Source organism: Coccinella septempunctata, chromosome 5, assembly GCF_907165205.1.
Source record: "Coccinella septempunctata chromosome 5, icCocSept1.1, whole genome shotgun sequence".
Lineage (NCBI taxonomy): Eukaryota > Metazoa > Arthropoda > Insecta > Coleoptera > Coccinellidae > Coccinella > Coccinella septempunctata.
In genome coordinates, this window is record NC_058193.1 from 19,842,238 (window position 1) to 19,867,998 (window position 25,761).

General features: G+C 34.8%; 2 protein-coding genes across 2 annotated transcripts in view; one reads left to right on the forward strand and one right to left on the reverse strand.

The window, feature by feature from the left end:
* Positions 1-16,405, forward strand: LOC123314350. The gene is made up of 5 exons (XM_044899601.1): positions 1-266; positions 4,837-12,971; positions 13,032-13,205; positions 15,621-15,858; positions 16,266-16,405. The coding sequence occupies exons 2-5, from the start codon at positions 4,854-4,856 to the stop codon at positions 16,349-16,351; spliced, it is 8,616 nt and encodes a 2,871-aa protein (XP_044755536.1). The 5' UTR covers positions 1-266; positions 4,837-4,853; the 3' UTR covers positions 16,352-16,405.
* Positions 16,372-25,761, reverse strand: part of LOC123314351 (xanthine dehydrogenase) — a 27,626-nt gene continuing 18,236 nt past the window's right edge. Inside the window, exons 7-12 of the mRNA XM_044899602.1 lie at positions 21,071-21,408; positions 19,451-19,757; positions 18,817-19,090; positions 18,164-18,387; positions 16,909-17,076; positions 16,372-16,544 (exon numbers count right to left, since the gene is read on the reverse strand). Coding sequence (XP_044755537.1) covers positions 16,494-16,544; positions 16,909-17,076; positions 18,164-18,387; positions 18,817-19,090; positions 19,451-19,757; positions 21,071-21,408 — 1,362 coding nt within the window. The 3' untranslated portion in view covers positions 16,372-16,493. The remainder of the gene's footprint in view (positions 16,545-16,908; positions 17,077-18,163; positions 18,388-18,816; positions 19,091-19,450; positions 19,758-21,070; positions 21,409-25,761) is intronic.

Consider the following 25,761-nt stretch of genomic DNA (forward strand, 5'->3'; position numbering starts at 1 on the left):
AACTGAAATTTCAGTTAGTTCAATCATAATCTGAAACAATGTAATGGAAATATGTGTTAACGGTTCACCTCTATCAGAGACACAACTTCTTTACCATAGTGATAGTTACGAGTATATAGTGATTGAAAATATATGTACAGAAGGTAGTTTCGTCTGAACTATTTCCATTCGCAGTTTCCGATGTGAAAGCACTGTTTGTGAAATCGCAATCTTCGCTCACAGTTTGTAAAAAGATTTTTTGTCTACGGTCAGTAACTCTAGTAAAGGTAAGTGAGAACAATATTTCGAAAATTATTTTATCAATGCAATAGCATTGATCTAAGTGTTTTTCATAGCCAAGATTCCATTATTCTCCCATTTTACAAAATATATTCTGAAAACTCCTTGAGTAATATCTGGTTCCCAGATCCATGCTATCGTAAGTCACTACTGGTCTACGTTTCAGGAAAGGCCAAAAACATATTTTAGTATGGCTCGAACACATAATAGTGGGTCTTACGATCTTGCAGCACTAGCTAACTCCATAAAATATATAGAAAGAACATGTAAGCCTTATTATTGGTCGAACTATTCATAATACTCATATGTATATCCTTCCAATATTATACGATATACGATGGTGGTCGCCAAAGAGTTCAAAGAAATCGCTAATAAAATGCAGGGTGTCTGTAAACAAATGCGAAGGACTTAGTGAGATGATTCCTCGATGAAAATAAGCAGGGGTAGTTCCTATAAATTTTTTTCGAAATCGACCTCCCTTCCAGGATACAGCCTTTGGAAGGCGATGACGAGTTGACAGTTTTTAAATTTTTTTACGGGTTCTAAAAAACACTGAGTCATAAAACTATACCTACATAATATGAAGCACTAAGTAGATGTTACGTACACAATTTTTTTAGATCTCATAACTTTATTATTAGGGGTTGAAAATAACAACATGTTTTTTAGCGTCATCCTATGGAACATACGATGAAATGGAATGAACATTGACATGGGCGTAGCCAGGGTTGAGTTTCGGGGGGGGTTTTAAATGAAATTTTTCTGATTTTGACATGTAAATTGAGACTTTTTGAAAATGATATTATGTATACCTATATTATTTCGGGGCGGTGGGGGGTGGGGGGTGTTGAACCCCCAAACCCCCCCTGGCTACGCCCGTGAACATTGATCAGAACTGCCTGTAAGTTATTTATTCGACTGTATCGAAATTTTACAGGAGACTTTTTTTCTCCAGAATTCAATGGGAAACCATAAGAAAATCCTTTTCTTCGATAATCTATCCCACGAATACAATTTTTGAAGGAAAATCATAAGGGGTTGGTATTTTCAACCCCTAATAATGAAGTTATATGAGGTTATAAAAAAATTGTGTGGGTAACATCTACTTAATGCTTCATATTATGTATAGTTTTATGACTCAGTGTTCTTTGGAACCCGTAAAAAAATTAAAAACTGTCGAACAGGCTCTTTCTCTAAGGGAGGTCGAATTCGAAAAAAAATTTATACGAACTACCCCTGTTTATTTTCATCGAGGAATCATCTCCCTAAGTCCATTTGTTTACAGGCACCCTGTATACTTTCAGCAGACATACGATAGTTTGGTTCGATAGAGAATATCATACTGATTTAATCACATTATCAGCTAGAACCAGATACAATAATATTAGGCTACTCTGTTTCTAAGATTCATGAGTCCATCTCGAATAATTTAGAAAAATATTATTTGTATACCATGCTTACATGATTTCCAATGTATTAAGTTTCTTAAGCTCTATACAGGGTGTTCCCATAAGGATATGCCACAATTTGAAACATATATTACACAAACAGCATATAATCGTTCGTTAAATGAAGCATGAATTTAAATAAAAAGCACATATGTATCTTTAATTATAGACCTGGCCAGATACACGTGGAAAAAACGAATAGAATACTCGTTGTAAGAGCTGAAGATGATTTCAATACACTAAAGAAACAGAAAAAACGTTAAATTACGAAAAAATCTCGAAAATTCGTCGTTTGTGCTTGGCACCAAACATGTCAACTATTCTTGTCTGAAACTTCATAAGTATTCTGATTGAGACAAAAACTTCCACTTATATTCGTATTCAATCAACTAAACGAGTTAGATATATGAAACACAGAATATGAACTGGCTATATAAAACCTTTTTTCAAAAGACGCTTCAAGAAATTTTTTTTCAAAGGCGGTGTATTCGTGCGTTTATAATTTCGTACCAGGGCCTCAATCAATAGAATAACAAGTACATTTTCTGAAGAACAATTATACAAATCTTTAAAAATTACATGTACTTAGGTATGTATTTACAAAAATTTCCGATAGTTGTTTGATATTACCTTGGAATCCTTGGATGTTTTTTTTCCATTTGGTCCCACACAAATGAATATGCCTGTATGTAGTATATCTATCAGTACCAGATTCTGATGCACAGAGTCTTTTCTGATTTGAATGAATCGCTTTCCAAAAATTTATGCAGTTATACCAGTGAAGTTTGGAAAATCACCCTGTATCATATATAGTGTTATTCCCAAATTCCTACGATATCTGCGTAAACTGTAGGTTTTACTTCTTTATTCGCATGACAATATCAAGGTTATATAGTTTCATTTGGTTCAATATACTCGATGATAGTTTATACTTTGGTGAGGGGGTTACATTCTACTGCGACCTTAAGGTCTATTGTACCCCTCATCAGAGCTATTCTAAAAGCTGCTCCTTCTACAACTGACCCTAACTCCTCATTCTTCTCATAACTTTCTCCTTTCTCGTCCAAGACATTCCTTGCGCAGACTTGCAATAGCAAGGCATTCTATAACCAGGTAAATAGGAGTGTCCTCCTACTGTCACAGAACCAACACTCGTAAGTTTCTGATAAGCCGATTCTCATCATATGCTTCGAGGCGAAACATCCTGTGAGGAACCAGTGAGGAGTCGAAACTTATTCTTATTTATATAAATTTCAGCATGGTTTTAGAGCTATTCATGCAGTTTCGAATTTGGTTGTGAATATTAGTTCAATATAACATACAGAACTTAATTGTATTGAGATCAAAATACTTCTTGCATCTTATAGTTTCAAAATACAAAGTAACTTTTTGGAATGATCTATTCCTGGAAGATTCCTGCAGAGTGTTCCGCTTTTGGTTTCTTCTTTCTCCAGAAACTCTTTCTATAGGTGAATTTCCCTATACCACAGATAAAAAAGGTTGTGCTCCTTCATTTCCTTTGATTCTAGAGAAACCAGGAACACATACTAAAGAGACATTGTTGTTCTTGCCTATGTCATTAAGTTTTTTCGGGCTCTTCTATATCAGCTTTGAGTCGATGACAGATTCATGTCCACGCATCTTTCGATTGCAAGTATTTTTGCTTGAAGCCGAGCCCTGTATGAATATACAGGGTATAAGCACCAAGTTACACTATTGTGTATGCCATTCTGGCACTAGGCTCTATCTGTGTACCCATTCTTTCCTTTTGAATAGCATCGTGTCAAAAGTTCTTTTCAATGCTTACTTTTTAATCAAAACATCTAGCCCAGTAGAATAAACATTCAATTATGAAAAATTGCAACCAACGAATTTGGTTGTGAATATTAGTTCAATATAACATACAGAACTTAATTGTATTGAGATCAAAATACTTCTTGCATCTTATAGTTTCAAAATACAAAGTAGCTTTTTGGAAGGATCTATTCCTGGAAGATTCCTGCAGAGTGTTTCGCTTTTGGTTTCTTCTTTCTCCAGAAACTCTTTCTATAGGTGAATTTCCCTATACCACAGATAAAAAAGGTTGTGCTCCTTCATTTCCTTTGATTCTAGAGGGACCAGGAACACATACTAAAGAGACATTGTTGTCTTGCCTATGTCATTAAGTTTTTCCGGCTCTTCTGTATCAGCTTTGAGTCGATGACAGATTCATGTCCACCCATCTTTCGATTGCAAGTATTTTTGCTTGAAGCCGAGCCCTGTATGAATATACAGGGTATAAGCACCAAGTTACACTATTGTGTATGCCATTCTGGCACTAGGCTCTATCTGTGTACCCATTCTTTCCTTTTGAATAGCATCGTGTCAAAAGTTCTTTTCAATGCTTACTTTTTAATCAAAACATCTAGACCAGTAGAATAAACATTCAATTATGAAAAATTGCAACCAACGAATTTATTGCTTCAGATATATCCCCATATCCTAGATTTTGCCATCGACAGAGTTTCCTCATATTTATGGCGGAAGGGGCTAAAATGTGCCCCCTAAAGGGATATTTTCGTGGTTTTTCGATCATATCTCGTGTAAGACGTAAAATTTCGAAAAAATGCCTGATATGGATGTTGTAGAGTATTGCATTCCGCATCAAATCAGATCAGAAGATTATTTTTCGGACTACTGTTTTCGTTATACAGATTGTCAAAATTTGACTAATTTTTCAGAATAATGAAAAATATTCGAACAGTTTTGTGAAACCACTGAAAGCATCTTCTAAAATAACCTAAATGATGAAAGACCTTGAGCATTAAATTCTTTGAATAGGAATGTCTATTTGAATTCAAATTGAAAGTAGGTACACTTAACGTTCATAAATATTCACACTAACCGGGAAAGTCCAAATCTTCAACACATCAAAAATTCAGGAAATTCGACTGAAAGCCTTTTCCATATGAACTGTGCGGGGTTCTTTCATGCTAAGCTAAATGAAGATCCTGACTCTCCGATAAAACTTTCTTGCACCGCCTCAGGCGCCCCATATCATATTCTTGAATCTCAACTTAGTCGGGGCATCTCAAGAATAACCAAAACAGAAAATAATTTTTTGTTACAGAATAAAAATCCTTTAGTATGTACGGTGCCTTCAATCCAACTGGGAATCATTTCATCCCAGGTGGTGTGAAATATTACTCTCCCATGGAGCTTTCGAAAATTTGCCGTCAAAACCAAGAATCTCCTTCGGCCAGAGAAAGTGAAAATTTTCTTCAATTACCTAGAAATGGTGAAATTATAGAACAGGAAAGACAAAGAAGACATCACCAAGAAAGAGATGTGGATGAAAAATTGAGAAGAAAAATCAATAAAGAGAGAAGGAAGAGTAAGAGGGAGGGTAAAGCTGGAACATCTTTTGGACCTTATTATATGATAGCGAATCAAGAGGACGAAGAAAAAAAAGAGAGAAAACATAGAAGAGACAAAAAGAAGGAATTTTCGGAACTGAATTATTATGATCTCCAATGTTTAATAAATGACTGTAATAGAGATACTAGTATGCCATCGAATTTGAAAAAAGATCGGAATAATGAAGTAAAAAAACATCAGAGAAGTCATAGCACCGATCAAATACCTACAAAGGATGTTTCTTCAGATCAAAGAGTGTTGAGAAGACCGGAAAGGCCTAGGAGTGCCGATAGGAGAGAAGATCCACAAATGGAAAAAAATAAAGAATTTTTCCTGAAATATTATTCCCAGAATCAGCCGAATAATCCCATGCCTTTTTATGATCAGCGAGCACAACATTTCATGCCACCAAATCAACAAACCCCTATTCAACATTTACCGAAAAAGCATAAGGAAAAATCTAAATATAGAAAAAAAACTTTGAGAGAAGAAGATATGCCCGAATTCGTCACTCTCAATCAGATAAATGAGCAGACAATGAACCTGAGGGATGAAAAGTTTGAGCAGCATAAAAACAAGTGGGACCCAGAAAAAAATATCCGACATCATCAGCAACGTGAATTTTATGGCGAATATCATCAACAACATAATAGAAATAACTTGGACTCCCAAAATAATGATCATGATTTGAATACCTTCACACAAAATCCTGAAGAATATAATAAGATCCTCCATAACTATTACCAACCTCCAATGACAAACGAAGTAGGTATTAGTAAAACAAAAAAGAAAGAGAAGAAGAAAGACCGGAATAAAGAGCACAAGAAGAAAGAAAACGATAAGGAGTACAAAGCCCTGAAAAAATATATGAAAAGGCTGGCGAAAGAACAGAAAAAAGAAACATTTTATTTCACTACGAAAGATAACGGCGAGGCAGTTGCACCAGTACCTGATAAACGTCAGAATAAAAACAAGAAATATGCAGAGGAGAATATGCAAATTTTCGAACCTGACTCGAATCAGAATGATGCATTAGATACAACGAGAGGAAACAAACATGCTAAAAAAGAATTCATTCCACTAGATTTGGGCGTCGAGGAACAAGAGATAGCTCCAAAACATCGTAAGACTCATGATCATAAAAAACAGAAAACTAAAAGAGAAACAATGAAAAGAGAGTCGGCCGAAAGAATGAGATCAGCCAGTTTAACGATTAAAGATAAACATAAAAATTTGAATAATATCCTTCAGAAAAACGACGAAGTTGTAGAAGATATGAATGGCTTGAAAACGAAATATAAATCTGAGACTAGCTTGGATTCTACAACGAACGATAAAAATATTGTTTGTATTTACCAAAGTAAAGATTCTCCAGACGAGAAGGAAGACGCAACCACAGTGAAACTCACGAAGAAACAAGAATGTGTGTCTATAGAAACCGGAAAAAAATATCACAAAAAGGAGGTACCAGACAATGCAGAGAAAGAGAAGGAACGATCACCGTATAACAGAACCCAAACGGTCCTTCCTACTGAACATAAAAAACAAATGGCTGATATACTGAATACGCAGGAACGAACTTTATTGTTCCAGAAAGCTATGAAGAGAGATTTTCCATCGAGGCCAAGACCTAGGTTGAGTCGTTCCAGACAAAGGTCCTCTAGATACCTAGCGAAATTAGAAGATGCGAAGTACAATAACAGCAGTATAAAAATTGATGAGAAACCCACGAAAGAGGTTCACTGTTATGATGTGGGAACATCTACAATTCTGGACAATAATTTCGGGGAGGTACTAGAATTACTCAAAGGGGAACCATCAGTGATACCACCGTGCACTAATAAGAAAAGATCAGTTTTTCATGTGAAGAAAAATACTTCCAGAGAAGAATTGGATGAGACTTCAAGGAAGACTAATGATAACATCGAACAAACAACCTTGGGAATCGTTGTAAAAGGTATAGAGCCCCCTAAGAAAATTGAGACCTCGAAAGTGAGGAGTAGATTCAAGTTTCCTTCCGAAAAGACCAAAGTCAATAGGTTAGAATGTAAAATACTTTCAGTGGTAGCAATTGCACCAACCAAATTCGATAACGAACAAGACGAAATCGATCGGAACCTGATAAAAACACAGTCAACCCCTCAGATGCAACATGAAACTATTTCCACCGAAATACGGAATCCATCCTCAGATAAGAGATTAGAAAGATTGCTCAAATATTATAAAGTCGAAGCCCGATCGAAAATCAGCCATCATGCTAATGACTCCCATAAATCGATAAAAGAATTGATTGCTGATAAACTCAGTGATTACTTGAAGAAACTGCAGGAAAATGGCAGCGATGATATGTTACAAATTCAAACGGACGATCCGAAAGTTGTTAAATTGGTACTACCAATCGAATTCTCTGGTTTAGATTGTACGAAGACGCCAGTTCCTCAACAGAAAAGTTCAGATCATGTAACTAAGAAACCTAAAGAGAGTTTTTCAGATCTTTACATCAATTATTCAGCTGGAAATAATGCAGAGGATGAGGATTTCTTTAATCTCGAAGTACCTAAAGATATTTCTGTTAAAACATCCAAGTTAGTACAAGAAGCCAATAAATCCCATTCTGAAAACTTTAATTCCCATCAAAGTTTCGATTCAAAGCTGAACGAACCAAAATCTAATCAAAACTCTTTTAACTTAATTGGTACAGAGAACAGGAGAGAATTCACTTTAAATCCGAGAATGACTGAAAATAGGAAATCAACAGAGGGTGATTTAACGAAAGAATATTCATTTTCTGAAAAACAAATGAGTCAGAATTCCTTTCCTAAGCTTCCTGTTCAAAATACACAACTTAATATTGATAGCAACAATAACTATCGAAAACATGAAGATGAATATTACAATTCTGCTAATTCCCCAATTGTTAATGTGTCCGAACGTTATTGGAAAGAAAACATGAATGGGACGGAACAGGCCTACTCGACTGGAAGGGAAAATTCGGAGTATATTAGAAGCTCACCCTCTAACATGGTAGAAAACACTCACCAACAACAAATGAACGAGATGATTATGCTAAATTTGACCCAGGAAGCGAATTCGAATGCACCTGCTCCTGTATCACGACAAAGTAACGAAAAGGTTTCTATGGGTATTCCGAAGTCTGGTAATATTGAGTGTAAGAATTACTTCCAAGTTGAAAGGGGAAGAATTACAGATCTTTATAATATTGTTGAAGACCGAGTCGACATGAAGGAGCTAACGGAAGTAAATATCCAAAGACCATCTTATAATTACCAACAACAACTTTCAAGGAATGGAGGATTACAATTGAATGCTGCATCTTCTCCAGATGCCAATGACGTTAAAAAAGAGAACGAACAAAGATTATCCTACCAGTATAACTCACAGCCTCTTAGAAACGAAGGATTACCAATGAATTTCGGATACTCTATAGATGGGGATGACATAAACCGCGAGAACGACCAAAGGACTCTTTATAAGTACCAGCAGCAGCTGCCAAGAAATGAGGGTTTACTACTGAAATCAGGATCTTCACCAGACGGTTATGACATTAACCGACAGAGTGAACAAAGGCCACCTTGCAAGCATCAACCACAGCCTTTAAGAAGTGACGGACTACAACTGAATTCAGAACTTCCACCAGACAGTTGTGACATAAACCAAGAAAACGAACATCAATCTTACAAGTACCAATTACAGCCTTTGAAAAATGAAGGATTGCAAATGAATTTAGGATCATCTCCTGATGGCAATGAAAACGAACAAAGGTCACAATACAAATTCCAGTCGCAACCATCAAGAAACGAAGGATTTCAGTTGAATGCAGCTTCTTCCCCAGATGGTATCGACGTCAACCGAGAAAAAGAACCAAGGCAACTTCATAAGTATCAACTACAGCCCTTGAGAAACGAAGGATTACAATTCAATTCTGGATCATCCCCAGATGGCAATGACAAATATTGTGAAAACGAACAGAAGGCATTTTCCAAGCACCAATCACAGCCTTCAAGAAATGAAGGATTACAATTGAATTTAGGCAGTGAAATCAATAATGAGAATGACTACTCTCATTTTTCAACACCTCGTCAGAAAGTTACACTGAACAAATCCTATGACGAAATGACCAAATATACTTGTAAAAAAGAAAATGAAAATTCACTGCCTGGAAACGGAAGTGGAATGTTAGTGAATAAAAATCACAGCCAACAATATGGAGATGAAGATATATCTTTTTCTTTCAATCAAAATCAGAGGAATCCTTGTGTAGCGGATGATTCCGGGAAAAATAATTCCCAAATGCGTCAAATTCATAATTACAAATCAAGTGCGGAACATATTGTTCCGTTGAAAAAAAAGACTGAAACTAGTTGTACCAATGAGAGGAAAAAGATCGGAAAGACAAATATCTCACAGTCTCAACAGCAACCTGTCGATACCACAGCACCCTCGAAAAAATATGAGTATTTCGAAATTCCTCCGCCACGATCGAAATCTAACAAGAAACCCACTTCTGGAATACATGATGGAAAATTAGCCACAACTGAACATAAGGCAGCTAAGACCTCTCAAATTCCTAAAAGAATTATGAGCTCATCAAAGACAATGGATAAAGACGATAAGCAATCCCCCTTGAGGACTCGTAAGGAGGACTCGTGTGCAGGATACGAGAATTTAGGATCCATAACATGGGACTACCAAAAGGACGAGAGCGCTTTAGACAACAGTCTTCAAAAATGTTTACATTGGAATATTCGGAATTCTGAAACTATCGTAATGAGCGAGTTCAACGACGAAGTGCCAAATAAGACATCTGAAATAGGAAGGAACTCAACTCTTCCAAAAAAAAGCAACATTCCAATATCGAAAAAAGATCAGAATAAAACACAGGCAAATAGAGGAAAATCGCCCCCTGCTGGGAAAGACAAGACCCCTACGATGCTACTGACTAAAACGTTCAAGCCACCTGGTCAGAGTTCATACGAGAAGAGGAAGATGTACGATACGAGAATAAGAAAAAATGTCAAGAGAAGATCGCTGAGCGAAAGTAGTCCACCATGTAAAATACCACCTCTAGTATATGAGGTCAGGTATTGCAATGTATACAACCAATGCTCACCATTCGATCCTGCAGTTCTTGGAGGATCAAAAAGCGATCAAAGCCTTAGTATTTTTTCATCGGAATTCAACGCAAATGATTTCAAAAAAAGCATTGAATCCCTTACAACTGCCCCATCTTGTTTTTTGAAATCGAATAAATACAAGGAAGAAGATCTAACAACAGAACCCTCTTGTTTCTTAAAAGGAAATAACTATGAAAGGGATGAGATGAATTTGTCAACTGATCCTTCTTGTTTATTGAAGGAAAGTCAGTATTGTCGGAATAAACAACAATACGAGGTGTGCTTATCAACTGAACCCTCATGCTTATTGAAAGAGAGTAGGTACAAGTTTACGTCCGGTCAAAAACGGGTTCCAAGGAGCATGAAACGAATTCCCATTGAGGAAAATCAGGATTACGAAGAAACATGCAGTAACTATTCATCGAAAAGTGACAGAATAAAAGAGTTAATCAAAGAAAATTTACTATACGTGAAATATCCAACACCAAATAAGAAGATAAAACCTCCCGGTGAAACGAGAAAGCGGAAAAAGAGGGTTGAAAAAGAAAAAAGTCACATAGGAAGTAAAATATCGAATAAACCCAAGTCAAAAACGAAAATCACATTGAGGTGTACCAAAAAGTCTTCAAAGGAAAATGGAAAGCGACTTAAGATTATTGCAAGGCTAAACGAGAAGAGAGATGATGAGGAGAGTGACGAACGACCAGAGAACCAAGATGATCATATTTCTCTATGTCAAAATTTGACAAAATTGTCAATTGATAAAGTCAACGGTAACGAATTTCGCGTATCTTTCGAAGAACTTAAATTGGGGTCAGTGGAAGACGAAGTCACGTTTGGTGAAAAATCAGGTGCTAACATCTCTGCAGATAACGATTTTGCGAACGATAGAGAGTCCATAGACAATTCGGTTTCTAGTATAAGTACTGTGATTAACTGCGAAGCCTGTTCTAGTGTTACTTCTAATGAATCGAAAGAAACCGTTAAGGAACGTGAATTGATCCATACTTCCGCTGATGATAGTGGATATTTGACAAAAGGAGCTGACTTAAATAATAGTGGAACCACCATTGATAGTACTAACGACGGTAAGGCTTGCTGTTCGAATATTTTCAAAGGATTTTCAAGCAAACTATCTGAAAAGAAGAGTGGTATACCAAAATATAAGTTCACGTCTACTGAAGAAAACTCTAAGTGGAACCAGAAAGATCTGGTAAAGCTAAGAATACAGCTTCTGTTTCCACACGTTTATGACGATTTCGAGCTTTTGGAGACAGCTCAAAATACAGACCTGATAAAGTATTACGTCGAATCGGAAAACGATAAACTTAAGGAAGCCATCGATTCAATTTCCCAAAAGGAAGAGATGAATACGAAAAGTAGAAGTGTTATAAGTCTACCTTCTGTTAAGGTGATACCAGAAGAACCCAGTGAGTTGCCAATTAATGGTGATAATACATCTGAATATTCTTCAGTGAGTCAGGAAGGGGGATTTTATAACTATCAGAAATTCATAGCCCAAAATAACATTTGCTATTCCGCAAATGTGCTATCAAAATTGAACAAGTCAGAAGTTGTTGGAGATGGTTCAGATACAGCTACTTTGAAAGACAATGATATTTCTGAAACAGCCAGTGTTAATTCTTGTAGTGTCTCTTCGGTGAAGAGTGGAGCTTCTATGAAGAAAAGCGTTGTGGAGCTATTCAAATTGAGACCATCAAGTGCGAAGAAAAGCAGCTCTAGTATGTTTTCCGATAATGAAACTCTAGTAGAAGTGAACGAATGCAATAGTATGAATATAAATATATCTGACGAGGAATTTTTCAATAATTTCCATCAAATCATGTCAATGGAATGCCAGAAATTTGCAAAGAAAGTGCGAGATCAGAGTAAAGCCAACGAAGACGAGGATGAAAATCCAGAATACGAAGAAATTCCTCTTGACTGCCTTTTAAAGAATAAAAACTTGAACTCTGAAAGTAGCGAAGATTACTTGGAGCAAGATTATCAACTCGCTTCAGATGAAATTGGCAGTAAAGAAAATGAAAGTAACGAATCTACCAAGAAGGAGAGTAGCGAATCATTCAAATCCGTAACTTGTATCAAAGAAAATGTTGTTAAACAAAAAAAGTCTAGCTCGAAGTGGCAGAAACTCTTGAAGAAGAAGAGTTCAGTTGCATCGAATTCGAAGATGAATCTCGATTTTTATCCGCAGGAAAAGATGTCTATACTCGACATGATACAAAGCGTTCAGGCTACAAGCATATCCGATGATGCCATCAACCGTTCGCCGAGAGACAAAGTTTTGAACGTCATTTCTTCAGGGGAGGTTTCGAAGCAATCAGAGAAACAATTTTTCGATAACTTATTAGCTTTTTACGACAAAGAGTCGGAACTGATCAAGAAGTTGATAAGGGATGATGAGTTTTTCTCTTCGTTAATTGAAGCCATAAGAAACACGGAGGATAGTACACAGCTTATCTTCCAGAGGGATAGCCAGAAGAAGGCGAGAAAAGAGAAAAAAAAGGGTATTTTGAGTAGGTTTTTCAGGTGGAAGGAGAAAAAGAGCACGGAAACTTTGTTCGATAATTTTTCGATAGGAAAAAGTTTGGAATTCGCGAAGAGCATGAGCAACGATATCACGGCGACGAATGGAGAGAGCTGTTATTCTTTCTACAAAGATCTCGACGACTACGATAAAGACGTTAATGAGGTATATTATACTTGTTGTTATCTGATCAGACCTAACCAGAATAAATTTTATCTGTTTCAGGTGAAACATCCAAATTCGGAGTATCTGCAGCAGTTGGCTTATAAGGCGAAATGCCATCTTGAACCAATGGTGAAGGCTACTATATCTAATCGTCATATAAGCGATAAAATCAAACTGGCTGGATTCTTGAAGATGCTAGATATGGTGGCGAAAGGAGATTTCACCTTCTTAAATGTTAGTTTGCTTAATTTTACGTTAAAATTCTTGTTGAGTTTTGTAAGTACATATATCTATTCATGGTTCTCTACACTCTACTAACCCAATGAGAAGGAGCCAACCCTGGTATTTTTCTCAGTACTCAGTTCGATATTTATCAATATTCGATAATAGAATACGTTAACTAATATCAAACTCAAGTTTATCACGACAGTTAATTGTTTGGCAAGAAAACAGATATTCCCTTCTGATCCTTCAATTTTATTCTGTTCAAAAATACTAGGAAATAATTTGTATTAAATGCTCGAATTTAGCTTTGTTCTCTTCCATACTATAAAACAAACATAGGGAGCACATTTTGAGGTTGAAGAATGGCTCTTCTTCCTTTCGTTCTTGTATCGAAAAATCCATTTTCACCTAAATGTTCAGATAAGAGCAAATTGAAAATTTACAAAAAATCATCTTAGTTGGTAAACAAAAATGTGTTCAACAATAGATACCTTGCAAAATGTACCTATGATTACCGAATCGTTTTTATTATATTGTATTTGAGCACATGGATCTCAATTTGAATATTTAATTCGTAGGATTTCTTGATGTTTTAGTTCAAGATTCGGAAATCTCAGGTATACATTTTTAAAATGCAGCTAATACCCACCCCGGGTTGTAACGCTACGGAGAGAGAAAGAGAGAGAATTATCAATACAGAAACTGTGCAGTAACTGTATATCAAATACTGAATTTTTAAAATGCAGAATTATCAATACAGAAACTGTGTATTATATTGTATTTGAGCACATGGATCTCAATTTGAATATTTAATTCGTAGGATTTCTTGATGTTTTAGTTCAAGATTCGGAAATCTCAGGTATACATTTTTAAAATGCAGCTAATACCCACCCCGGGTTGTAACGCTACGGAAAGAGAAAGAGAGAATTATCAATACAGAAACTGTGCTTACTGTATATCAAATACTGAATTTTTAAAATGCAGAATTATCAATACAGAAACAGTGTAATTTCAATTTCAGGTGGCACTTGTACTGCACTATCTGTACAGGGTGGGCAAATTTCGATGTTTTAGGACTACAGCTTTTAAACCAGAGGAGATAGACAAAATCTGATACCCCATTCTTACAAAAGTAGTAGTGATTTTTCGCCACTTTCTTTTGTTTTCGAGTTATAAGCAAAAAGTAGAAAAATGCCGATATCGAAATAAATTTATATCTCCGCTAATACTGATGATAGAGCTCTGAAATTGAAACATTATAAAGGCACTTTTTTACGTAGAATCCAGTGGCGTGCTCGCCTTTTCAGCAGGATTTTTAATTACGAAGCTATGACCCAAAGATATGTTTTTTTAAATGGGAACACTAGTTTTGTGTGCAACTTTTTGAAAGCTTAATTTTTACTGATTTCAAAAATATATAACATCATATGGTTGGTATCAATATAAATAATAGAAAATGGTCAAAAACACTTCTTCCCAATATTTCTATGGTTTCAACTTTTGACGAGCACAGAAAAATAGAGTTTCCTATAACAAAAGCAGTCTCCTTCCGGCAATGTCATTCTTTCTATGTTCTTTACCAATTTTCACAAAATTTGAATCAAGATATATTTCATAAATTTTCATAATAATGAAAGGACTTATAGAAAGAGACACTGGTAATCATACGATGCTATATTTTTCTATGCTCATCAAAAGTTGAAACCATAGAAATATTGAGAAAAAAGGTTTTTGACCATTTTCTATTATTTATATTGGTACAAACCATATGATGTTATATATTTTTGGAATCAGTAAAAATTAAGCCTTCAAAAAATTGCACAGAAAACTAGTGTTCCCATTTGAAAAAACATAACTTTGGGTCATAGCTTCGTAATTAAAAATCCTGCAAAAAAGGCGAGCACGCCACTGGATTCTACGTAAAAAAGTGCTTGTATAATGTTTCAATTTCAGAGCTCTATCATCAATATTAGCGGAGATATAAATTTATTTCGATATCGCCATTTTTCCACTTTTTGCATATAACTCGAAAACAAAAGAAAGTGGCCAAAAATGACTATTACTATTGTTAGTTTCTCAGAAAAAGAGAACGAGAATGGGGTATCAGATTTTGTGTATCTCCTCTGGTTTAAAAACTGTATTAGTGTTAAAACATCGAAATTTGCCCACCCTGTACAGTTGCTGTATATTGTGTTTCTTGGGTTTCCATATATAACCATCAAATGCCTTTACTATAACCCAAACTGTAAATTTAGTCTGAATTGCTGAATTTACAATAGTAGATCTATCTGTTTTCCCTCATATGTTATTGAAAATATCATTCTATCTACACGACGATTGCAAAATCACTCACATGATTAATTTTTTGCATCGATTGGAATCAATAGGTATAATTATTCAAATTACTTCTATTTTCTTCATCAGACTGGTGACAACAAAACGTTGGAGGAGAAGCTTAAGGAGCATGTTGCCCAAATGTTCGAAAAGGTTTATCGAATAGCAAACCATGAAGTCATACAGAAGGACTCCATTTTGGATAACGACAAAATTCAACTACTGAAAATGTTGGTCACCAAATACCACATGGGAATAGAATCGCATTTGAATATTTTATCGATCTACATCGGTAGAAGTTTAATTGAAACCAAAGCGCAACTAGAAGGTAATGATGATATAATAGTTTTATCTGTTGATACACTTATTATTTGGTATATAACTTGTTTTGATAACAATCTAAATGTCATGTTTTTATTTTTTTTTAGTTTTTTGTTATTTATTTAAGGTCATGAAACCTGAGGACACAATAATACACACTATATAGGTCACTATAGACTGGTCATAAAGCTGAGCTTCTCATGAAACGTTATTCAAAAAGGAGACAAAAGAGTGGAACATTGTTACCCAGTATCTTCACATTCACAGAAACTTGATCGTTTTTAATAAAAAAAATAATTCACAAAGTGAACACTTTCATAATGCCCTTTCCATTCATCACACCGGCCTTCATATTAAAATGAAACCCAAGAATATCCTTTCTTAGTACAAATTACTTACAATCTGTTTTTTCAGATGCGATAATATTCCTTATGGGTCAAGATTCACAAGACATCAATCTGGAACAATTCGAGAAAAATTGTGGCATTTCATCGACATAAATCGAAATAAAACTACTGAATGAACTAATTAATAATATAATTTCGTATAAAATGTCCATTCTTTCTCGAGAGAAAATAGCAGGTATTCATACTTTTTAATATAAAAAATTCGACGTTGGGTTCCTACCGATCTATCCATGGTTTATACTTCGATATTCCAAGGTTTGAACGATCCAGGATCAGGTAATTTGAGCTGAAAAATAAAAAGATGTTTGTAAACTTGAATCCTCTTCTAGAGTTATGGGTATCAGAATTTTTTTTGCTAATGTTTAAAAATAACCGATCCCATTGAATTGAACTCAGTGCAGAACTGAAAAATACCTGTAGGCAGGAATGTGCAAAATTTTGTGACAATTAAATTTGACAGTAACCTTTTCTTTTCTTTCGTTCGCCAAGCGCAGCTTTGGCGATTCCAATATCTGGATGGTGACCTCTCTGAATTCAAACAAGCGCCCAAAAAATCCTGACTTCAAGTCAGTGCTTTCCTGATTTTTGATAATGATCCAGACTCTAATAACTGTTTCAGCAGAAAAAAATTCTCACTTTATTTGCCTTACCTTCGAAGTGATATTGTCCTCGCAAGCCATTCGTATTTTAGCTGCAGTAGCTGGAGAATTCAGTTTGAAAGATGCCGAGAAGCCGTTCGCAATCCTTGCTGCTTTAATTGCATCTTTTATAGCAAAGAAAACTGAGCTAGCCAAAAATAGTGGTGGCTCTCCAACAGCCTGAAAAAATTACGTTTAGTGAAGAATAATAGATTTCTATATTAACAATGATCCAAATTCTGAAGGCACTTATATTTTTGACAATCCAATAGAAATGGTTATGAGTTCACAACTCAAATATGTTTTGCCAGAAATGGTTAAACCTCTTGTTGCTGAGGTTATGGTGTTTGATGCTTTTTTTTTCATACACCCTTTTGTCCTTTTTTTATAGGGATGGAATGGTAGAACTCACTGAACTCGAATTTTACTTGTTTCATGTATTTCGGAGTTAAAGATATATTCTTTAGGGGTGATTGATTTTTTTCGTGTTAACAAAAAGATTCTTCTTTTATATGGTAGTAATTGATGAATTACCTGAAATGAAACATTTAAGTGATTCGTGGGATATTCCGCGGAGTCTTCATAATTCACAAATTTATAACTGACGAAAACCTGTATTCTTATTGTAATATTGATTCGTTTTTTTATGAATTATTACCCTAACAAGGGAAGTTCTTGATAACACTTCGAATTATCAATCACTCCTATTATTGAATTCAATAATCATTAATCACAACAGTTTTGTATATACTTTTATACACATATACTCGTAATAACGAATATACGAGTATGTGTGAATCTAAATCAAAATTTTTATTATTTTCCCTAAGAAGAAAAAATATCGACGGCTATATGCTTGGGATGATAAAATAATCAATTCACTTATAAATCTTTCCATGGCGAGAAGTGATCAAGGACTACATCTAGACCCAGAATAACAACCATACTTATTATAACCTACTTGAGGCCGATTTTTTTTATTGCTCGTTAAAATATATTCTAATGAAACATATAAACTCTATTTTTCCAAATATTCTCCTTTCGTAGATTTTAAATGAATTTATGGTTACAGAGAGGATTCGAATTTCCAAAATAACTCAAAGTCTGTTTTATTGAAATTTTAAGAAAATTCAATTCCTACTAAATCGCTCTCCTCGTACAATTCATATTGAACCAACATTCCTTTGCATGTTGGTAATTCAATGACGAATAATATTGTGGTGCTTATACTCCTGCGAATTCGTTCATAATAATTCTATTGAATTACCTTCGATGAGTACACGGCTCTGGGATTCGTACTGCCCTTTAATAGAGAAACGTGAAACTCTCTAGGAATATCTCCAAAACCTGGTATCTTGTATGTTCCAGGGCCTCTTGTGAAAGTCATACCCGATGGCGAATAAACCATCTCCTCCAGAACGAACAGACCGTATCCCTGCATGAAAGCACCCTCAATTTGTCCAATATCAATTGCTGGATTTATACTTTCCCCTAGAAAAGAAAATAATAAATAAATTTAGTGGTTAATTTTTGGTGTCTGCTTATTCAAACAATACAAAATGCTCCAAACCTTCATTTAAATTTGTATGGGATTAAATTGACCGTAGCAATGTGTACAATGCAATCATGAATTTCTCTATGGCTATACAAAACTGTTAGAAAGGCATTCTCTGCGTCCCACGTCACGTCAGCTCAATTTGAACGCTTCCGCGCAAAATCCTATGATTATTAGATTTTTCCAATCATGCGCATTATGACGTGGGCCACGTCACCTACTTTAGTTATGCATTTATTTTCTTGGAGCATTGAACATATTGTACTCCATACTTTCAACATATGTATGTGTTTACCTTCGAAGATCAGAACACTTTTTGGGGGATATACAAACTTGAACAAGCTCTAAAAATAAAATACCCTTACCCAAGTCCATAACAATATCAGTTCTCACGACCTGATGGTCGCCAGTCAGCGTATCAATTTCTACTTCTGAACATGCCGTTCCGTAGGTGAAATAATTGAACAAATTCCCTTCACCCTTGTCCCAGTCGTAGCCTATGTCCGGAGTCTTACAAAATCCCACCGCTGACAAACACACCCTGTCGTAGTAAGCTTTGCTGACCCATTCTTTCCATGTCCCATTCGGATTAGCCTTTTTGTATGGTTCCAGTCTTTGGGTTATAGTTCTACAGGCTTCCTGAAGTAAGAAATTTCTTTTATTGGATTATAAGTTCAATAAAAAGAAAATATAGAACTTATCTTTTCGTCTAACTCTACAGTTTATAATTTAAGAACAAGAAGATTCTGAAGATTTCAGTTCATTATTCGAGGAAGAAAACGTTACGTTATTTCAATTTTATTATTTCGAAAGATCTTATTCGCACAAATAGAGCATAACTTCTAATCCAGAAGCATTTCTCATAACATTAGTACCATTCTCCGTATTTCAGATATTGGAAAAAAATACCATAAAAAGCTTCATGAAGCATGATTCCACTTATATTAATGATTTCGTTGGGAATATTCTTCTAGAAAAAAAAATTTCATTATATCTCACCAGAACAGCCATTCCATTTAGGTCAGATCCTGTACTTGCTGCAGTTGGCGACGTGTTAGGAACTTTATCAGTACTAGTTTCACTTATGTGAATATCCGTTACTGGTATACCCAGAGCACTGCTTGCAACTTGTAGGGTTTTGATGTAAAGACCTTGGCCCATTTCGACTCCTCCATGAGTTATGAGTACTGACCCATCGGTATAGACCAGTACCAAAGCACCACCCTGATTCAAGAATGTGGCAGTGAATGCGATCCCGAACTTGGTCGGTATTACACTCAGTCCTCGTTTCTTATAAAGATTCCTCCTGAAATATCATCATCCTTATTAAATGAATTGCCTAACAATCTGTAGAATACAAAAAATGGGGAAACTCACAGAGCAGTGAGAAAGTGTTGAAAGTGTTTTCAAATTCACGGATTTCATCAGCAGAGATCGGCCCGGCCACGGGCGTAGCCAGGGGGGGGTTTTGGGGGTTCAAACCCCCCCCAAATAATATAGTTACATAATATAAGTTTCAAAAAGTCTCAATTTATATGTCAAAATCAGAAAAATTTCATTTCAAAACCCCCCCCGAAACTCAACCCTGGCTACGCCTATGGGCCCGGCTTTGTTACTAACAAAGAGGTCCGAGGAACTAGCTGCCAACCTGCTTGACAGCGACTTGAAGAAGGAAAAAAACAGTCGGGGCAACTATTCCCGAACGGGCATTCAATCGTAAATGCAATTCTAGTACAACCTATGTTTTTGCCCCCCAAAGGCATGTGGGGATTACAAAATCTGACACTCTCGACTATGTGTATTTTTTTTCAATATTTTTAACTCCCCAACGATGAAATTCCATACCTCATAAAAACTTTTTTCTCCTACCATCGAATCTTAACATACCACATGACATATGCTAACATTGTTAGCATTCGAGGCTCCCCTACCAAAGAGTGTAAAAGAATACATACACATTGCCATGAGTGCCCGCAGAATTTTTTCTCATCTGGGGCCGAATAAAAATATTGATGTTTCCAATCTAAACATTCATTTTCAGAATGTCAGCAACATGCGATGATATGAAATAATACAACTCTTTTCGAAACGAATCGAAAAAAACAAGGTAGGTTTCTATCAAACGTTGTTTACGAAATAATATAAATATTAAAAAAATCGACAACGGAATGTAATAAAAATGATGTTATTATAATTGTCAACACCATACGCTAAGAGTATTTCATTATAAACTGTAAACCAACAACCAACTGTTACACTTAACAAAATTCCTCCAGTACCTATTGAATTTGAAGAATTAGGAATATCTGATATCCTATGATTTCTATGAATACTCAACAGTACACTAGAGTACTAGACCAATTGAACAATAGTCCAGGCCCAAACAAAAGGAGAGAAAAAAAATTAGTAGTACTTATGTAAATGGTCCGAAAATTTGGTATGAATTACATATAAGTTAATATAAATGAAAAGATCTTTATGAAGGTTCCGGAACAAGGGTAGGTGGTTGTTTTTAGCGGTGGAAAATTATATAACTTCGATATCACGAGGAAAAAAACGGTAAATTGCACACAAATCAAATTAAAATTATTCACCATCGTAAAAAAATATGAAACATACTTGTTGAATAAATCAACTTCTTTTCTTCTAGAATGGTAGTTAGATGAGCTCAAACATTCAGTCCAACACCTCCGAACGGCGCAATTGACCAGTTTCATGTTATAATGTGTCAGATCTCCTTCTTTGTAGAGGTTCAGCTCGCTCAACTCCACAACATCTTTATGAAGAAAATCTGCAATCTCTCTTATGATTGTTTCGCCAACATACATGCCTTGGGGACCACCAAAACCTCTGAAGGCTGTGTTCGAAGGCAGATTAGTCTTGCACACATAACCTTCCACGTGAGCCACTGGTATGTAATAAGCGTTTTCGAAGTGGGTCATGGCTCGTTCAAGTAACTGAAAAAAATTGAAAATAAAATACGACTTTTCAGAATTGTTGTTCCTCTTAACTGCCGAGTCCAAAATCTATTTTGGATTAGACCGATTACAGAGAGTAGAAATACACAGTGCGAACCATTTGTAAAAAATTCCGTAGGTATATCCAAGACAGTTTTTTTTTTTGTGAATGTGCTCTGACAAACTGGACGAAATTCCCTACTTATAATTGAAATCGGAATTTTAATGATGATTGGCTACAGAAATAGAACAAAAACACAAAATGACGTTTTTTTTTTCATTTAGAGAGAAGTTTCCTAATTTAACACCCATGTCGCAGAGTACGCTAAGTATATCCTTCGATGCTTTTTCTTGTTATTCAGTTTCATTTAACTTTTTTGTTTGACCATAAATGGTAAACAAATACCTCTAATCTCCTGACATTCAATTTTCAAACTGAGTTGAATCAGATTCCGTCATTTTCGAATTGATTGGTTTTTATCAAATATCTTTTTAACGACAAGGAATAAGAATTTTATATTTTGTATGTATATGTAATGTGATATACTCTTTGGGGATAGTCGTGAGAAAATTAGACATTTAATTTAAATTAATTAATTAAGTAATTTAATTTAAATACAAAATTATCGATGACGGCATTTCCCAAATAGGGGACCGGCAGTTAGAGAATCGCAGTGTATACAGGGTGTTCCAAATAAAATCAGTACCATTGCCAACTCCGTTATTATTGAGGCTACGAATTCGATTAAATGAGCAAAATAGTAGCATTTTTAATGGCCTTCTCGATGCCGAAAATAAAAACAAAATTGACATTCGCGTTTTTAAAGTATTTCATAAAATGATATTTTTTTTAATGGAACACCCTATATTTGTTCATGCATTTTGATTCGTAATAACAAACATTCTTAACAACAAAGCTCATATCACCTTCCTTCCTAGAGTTGAAAATGAGTGACTTATGTGGAAATTCTTATTTCAAAAAATGTCTTTGTTTTGGCGAATAAAACCTCATGATTGTCCATTTGTCCAAACACATAATTTTGGTACTTATACGAATGACAATATTTTTTTGGGTATTCGGACAGTCATGAGGTTTTATTCGCAAGACAAAGAAATTTTTTGTATACTAGTGAATTAAATAAATTTCTCCACATAAGTCGCGCATTTTCAACTTCAGGAAGAATGGTGATTGGAGGTTTGTTGTTGGGAATGTTATAACGAATCAAAATCATGATAGAAAGATATATTTGAAAAAAATTTTAAAATGTTTGTTTTCGGCATCGAGAAGAGTATTAAAAATAATAGTACATAGTTTGCCCATTTAAATTTAACCGAATTAGCAGCATCAATAATAACGGAGTTGGCAATGGTGCCGACTTAATTTTAAACGCCCTGTATATGCAGCTTATTCAACAGATGTGATAATCAGTGGGAGTGAGAGATTTCTTCATAAACTTTTTAGGGTTTTCACTCCCAATCTCTGAAAAAAAAAATCAATTAAAAATGAAATCAACAATTTGCTCCTGCGTAAATTCTTGCACTAATTTGTCAGGAGCAAATTAACTAGAAAAAATTGTTGCCTGACAATGAATTGAAAATAAATAACGTTGAAATTATAATTCTAAGTTGTAACGTTTCGGAGTCTATATCAGACTCCTTCATCAGACGAAAAATCTATTTTTGAAAATCTTCTGAATTGTGGCTTTTGTTTGACATTAATTGTCAACACAACTTAGAATTATAATTTCAACGTTATTTATTTTCAGTTCATTGTCAGGCAACAATTTTTTCCAGTTAATTCGCTCCTGACAAATTAGTGCAAGAATTTACGCAGGAGCAAATCGTTGATTTCATTTTTAATTGATTTTTTTTCAGAGATTGGGAGTGAAAACCCTAGAAAGTTTATGAAGAAATGCAGAATCCTCCCAGAATAAATTTCAATCGATATCCGGAGTGAGAGATATTCGAAGGAATCTGGATATGTGAAATAAGAGAATTGAGAAAAAAGATGTGAAATTGAATGTACAGAAGACAAAAGTTATGATGATTGAACAAAGTAGAGAAAAAACTAAATATTAAAATCCTCCATACCGGCATACTTGCTGGTTGATCACTTATTATCTACAATCCTTTCTAGATTCAATATTGAATATTGTATCATATGACCACATGGGTATGTTATAGCTCATTCGAGAATTCATTACAACCAAAACCAATTATTAATTCTCTACAGGTTCAGATGTGGAAGTCCAAAACATCAGACCCTAAAAACTGGGTGTGGTATGCGAAACTGATCTCAATCCAGTCACCACTGAGCTCTGGTCCATGGACAAAAAGATTTTGCGCACATCTTAGTCCTCTGCTCCGAAATGTACAAATCTGAATGATGTTTGTATATATACAGTACGCATATATTCGAATGAGATTACGGTTTCTTCATTCTCATATGAATAGGCCCCTTGAACCTTCAACGTAAAATCGATTAGAGGGAATTAGTAATTTTTGCTTTATGGAACTGAGGCACTTGAATAGCGAACATGCTCCTTATATTGTTTAATGAGATAATAAGTAGGTATGATAGAAGCATATATTGTTGAATGAAATTTTTGCTTCTCCTAAGCTGAATTAGAAAAATTAACCTATTTTTGGCAATCGATTGTGGCCAAACACTTGGAAGATTTGAATAATTTCAATGTCATTTGAAAAGTTGTTTCCTCTTCTACAAAAGAAGTCGGCAACAAATTTTTGTCAGATGCTCTCTTCAGTCTCTTTCGAGTGAAAATTGCAGAAAAGGCCAACAATTTTTGAATTTTTCAAATTTCTTGGTCCTCAAAACATAAGCCCTTAGGAAAATTTGTCGCAAACTTAACTTCACTTATATTTGAGATGCCTCCCATATTGGTTTGAAACCATTTCCAGCTTGTAAGCAATCTTTAGAAACCAAAACCTTTATTTGCCTGGGCTTTTTCCTATACTGTCACTTTTCATATTAATTAAAAACTAATTCAACACTAGCATTGCAGTAATTTCTCACTTTTTCCGAGTTTCCTATATCAACCTTTAAATTTTATGAAGTAAACCTAATCTGAAATACCAAATGCTACCAAATTTCCGAAGAAATTGGAAATAATAAATTTCAAGTTTCAATGAGCATTATAGTTATAAAACAATATCCTAAACTGGACAATATCCTAAGCACCAAAGTGAAAATTAGGTTGAAAGACAACCATTTATAATTCAACAGTCTAACTGGACAAAATCAATAAGACGTATCTGTATTATTCAGTGAACATTATTTTTAAGTTGGCCGTCGATAAATGCATAATAAATGGAAAGATAAAATTTTTTCCGAAATCATTGTTTTGGATTAAATTCTGAAACGTAACGATCAGCTGAATATTTTAAATACTCATTAGGAATAGAGTCAGCTGAAAAAAGATTATACGATAATATGATGATAGAATAATGAGTTTAATATACCAGCCTACTGTTTAGTAGTTGTATCCCACTTATTGATGTTTTCAGAAGTCAGATATATCATACTGAACCAAAAACTGATGAATAAGCCTACAGTATCAGCTTTATAACTACAAATTCTGATATGGCTATATTCCAAAAAAATCAAAGGTTGATTCTAATCTAAGATATACTTCATATATGCCTTTTAGCCGGAAATATGATCATCTGTATTTTCGAAATTAAATATCTGTAACTTAATTTTAATTATTCAATGTCTGAACATTCGAATCGTTCATTGATTTATAGATTATACGATCAAAATTTGAAACTAAGACAATGTGATTGAAGAGAGAAGGTAACTTTAATATACAGGATGTTTCATAGTAAAATGTACATACAAAGCTCATTTGCGAAAAGGCGACACTCAGAAGAGTGCAGAACACTTATGTTTAAAAGTTTAAAGGGTCTTCAATTGGTGAGAATGTATAACCTGTACAGGGTGGGCAAAATTGGTGATACCTGAACTACAACTTTTTAACCCAACGAGATAGAGGAAAATGAATATACCATTCATGTCGTTCTTTTTTCGAGAAACTAATAATGCCATCAACTGCATTCCTCTATCTTCTTTTGTTTTTGAGTTATAGGCCAAAATTTAAATTTGGGCGTTTTCAACTTTGGTCATTATCTCCGTTTCTATTTAAGTTAGGATGTTGAAATGAAAACATTATACAAACACTTTTTTCATAGCAATCCAGAGGCGTACTATGATTTTTTCCTACAGGTTTATTTGCTGAGCTATGACATAAAGTTGTGTTTTTTCTTATGAAAAGAGTAGTTTAAAATGACTCAGAAAGAATCGCCATTTTTTTCCCGTTTCCGAAACATGTCATA

Coding starts and splice junctions, on each gene's coding strand:
- LOC123314350 (XM_044899601.1), top strand. CDS start 4,854: ATGTACGGTGCCTTCAATCCAACTGGGAATCATTTCATCCCAGGTGGT. Junction 12,972..13,031: donor ACGATAAAGACGTTAATGAG/GTATATTATACT, acceptor TATCTGTTTCAG/GTGAAACATCCAAATTCGGA. Junction 13,206..15,620: donor GAGATTTCACCTTCTTAAAT/GTTAGTTTGCTT, acceptor TTTCTTCATCAG/ACTGGTGACAACAAAACGTT.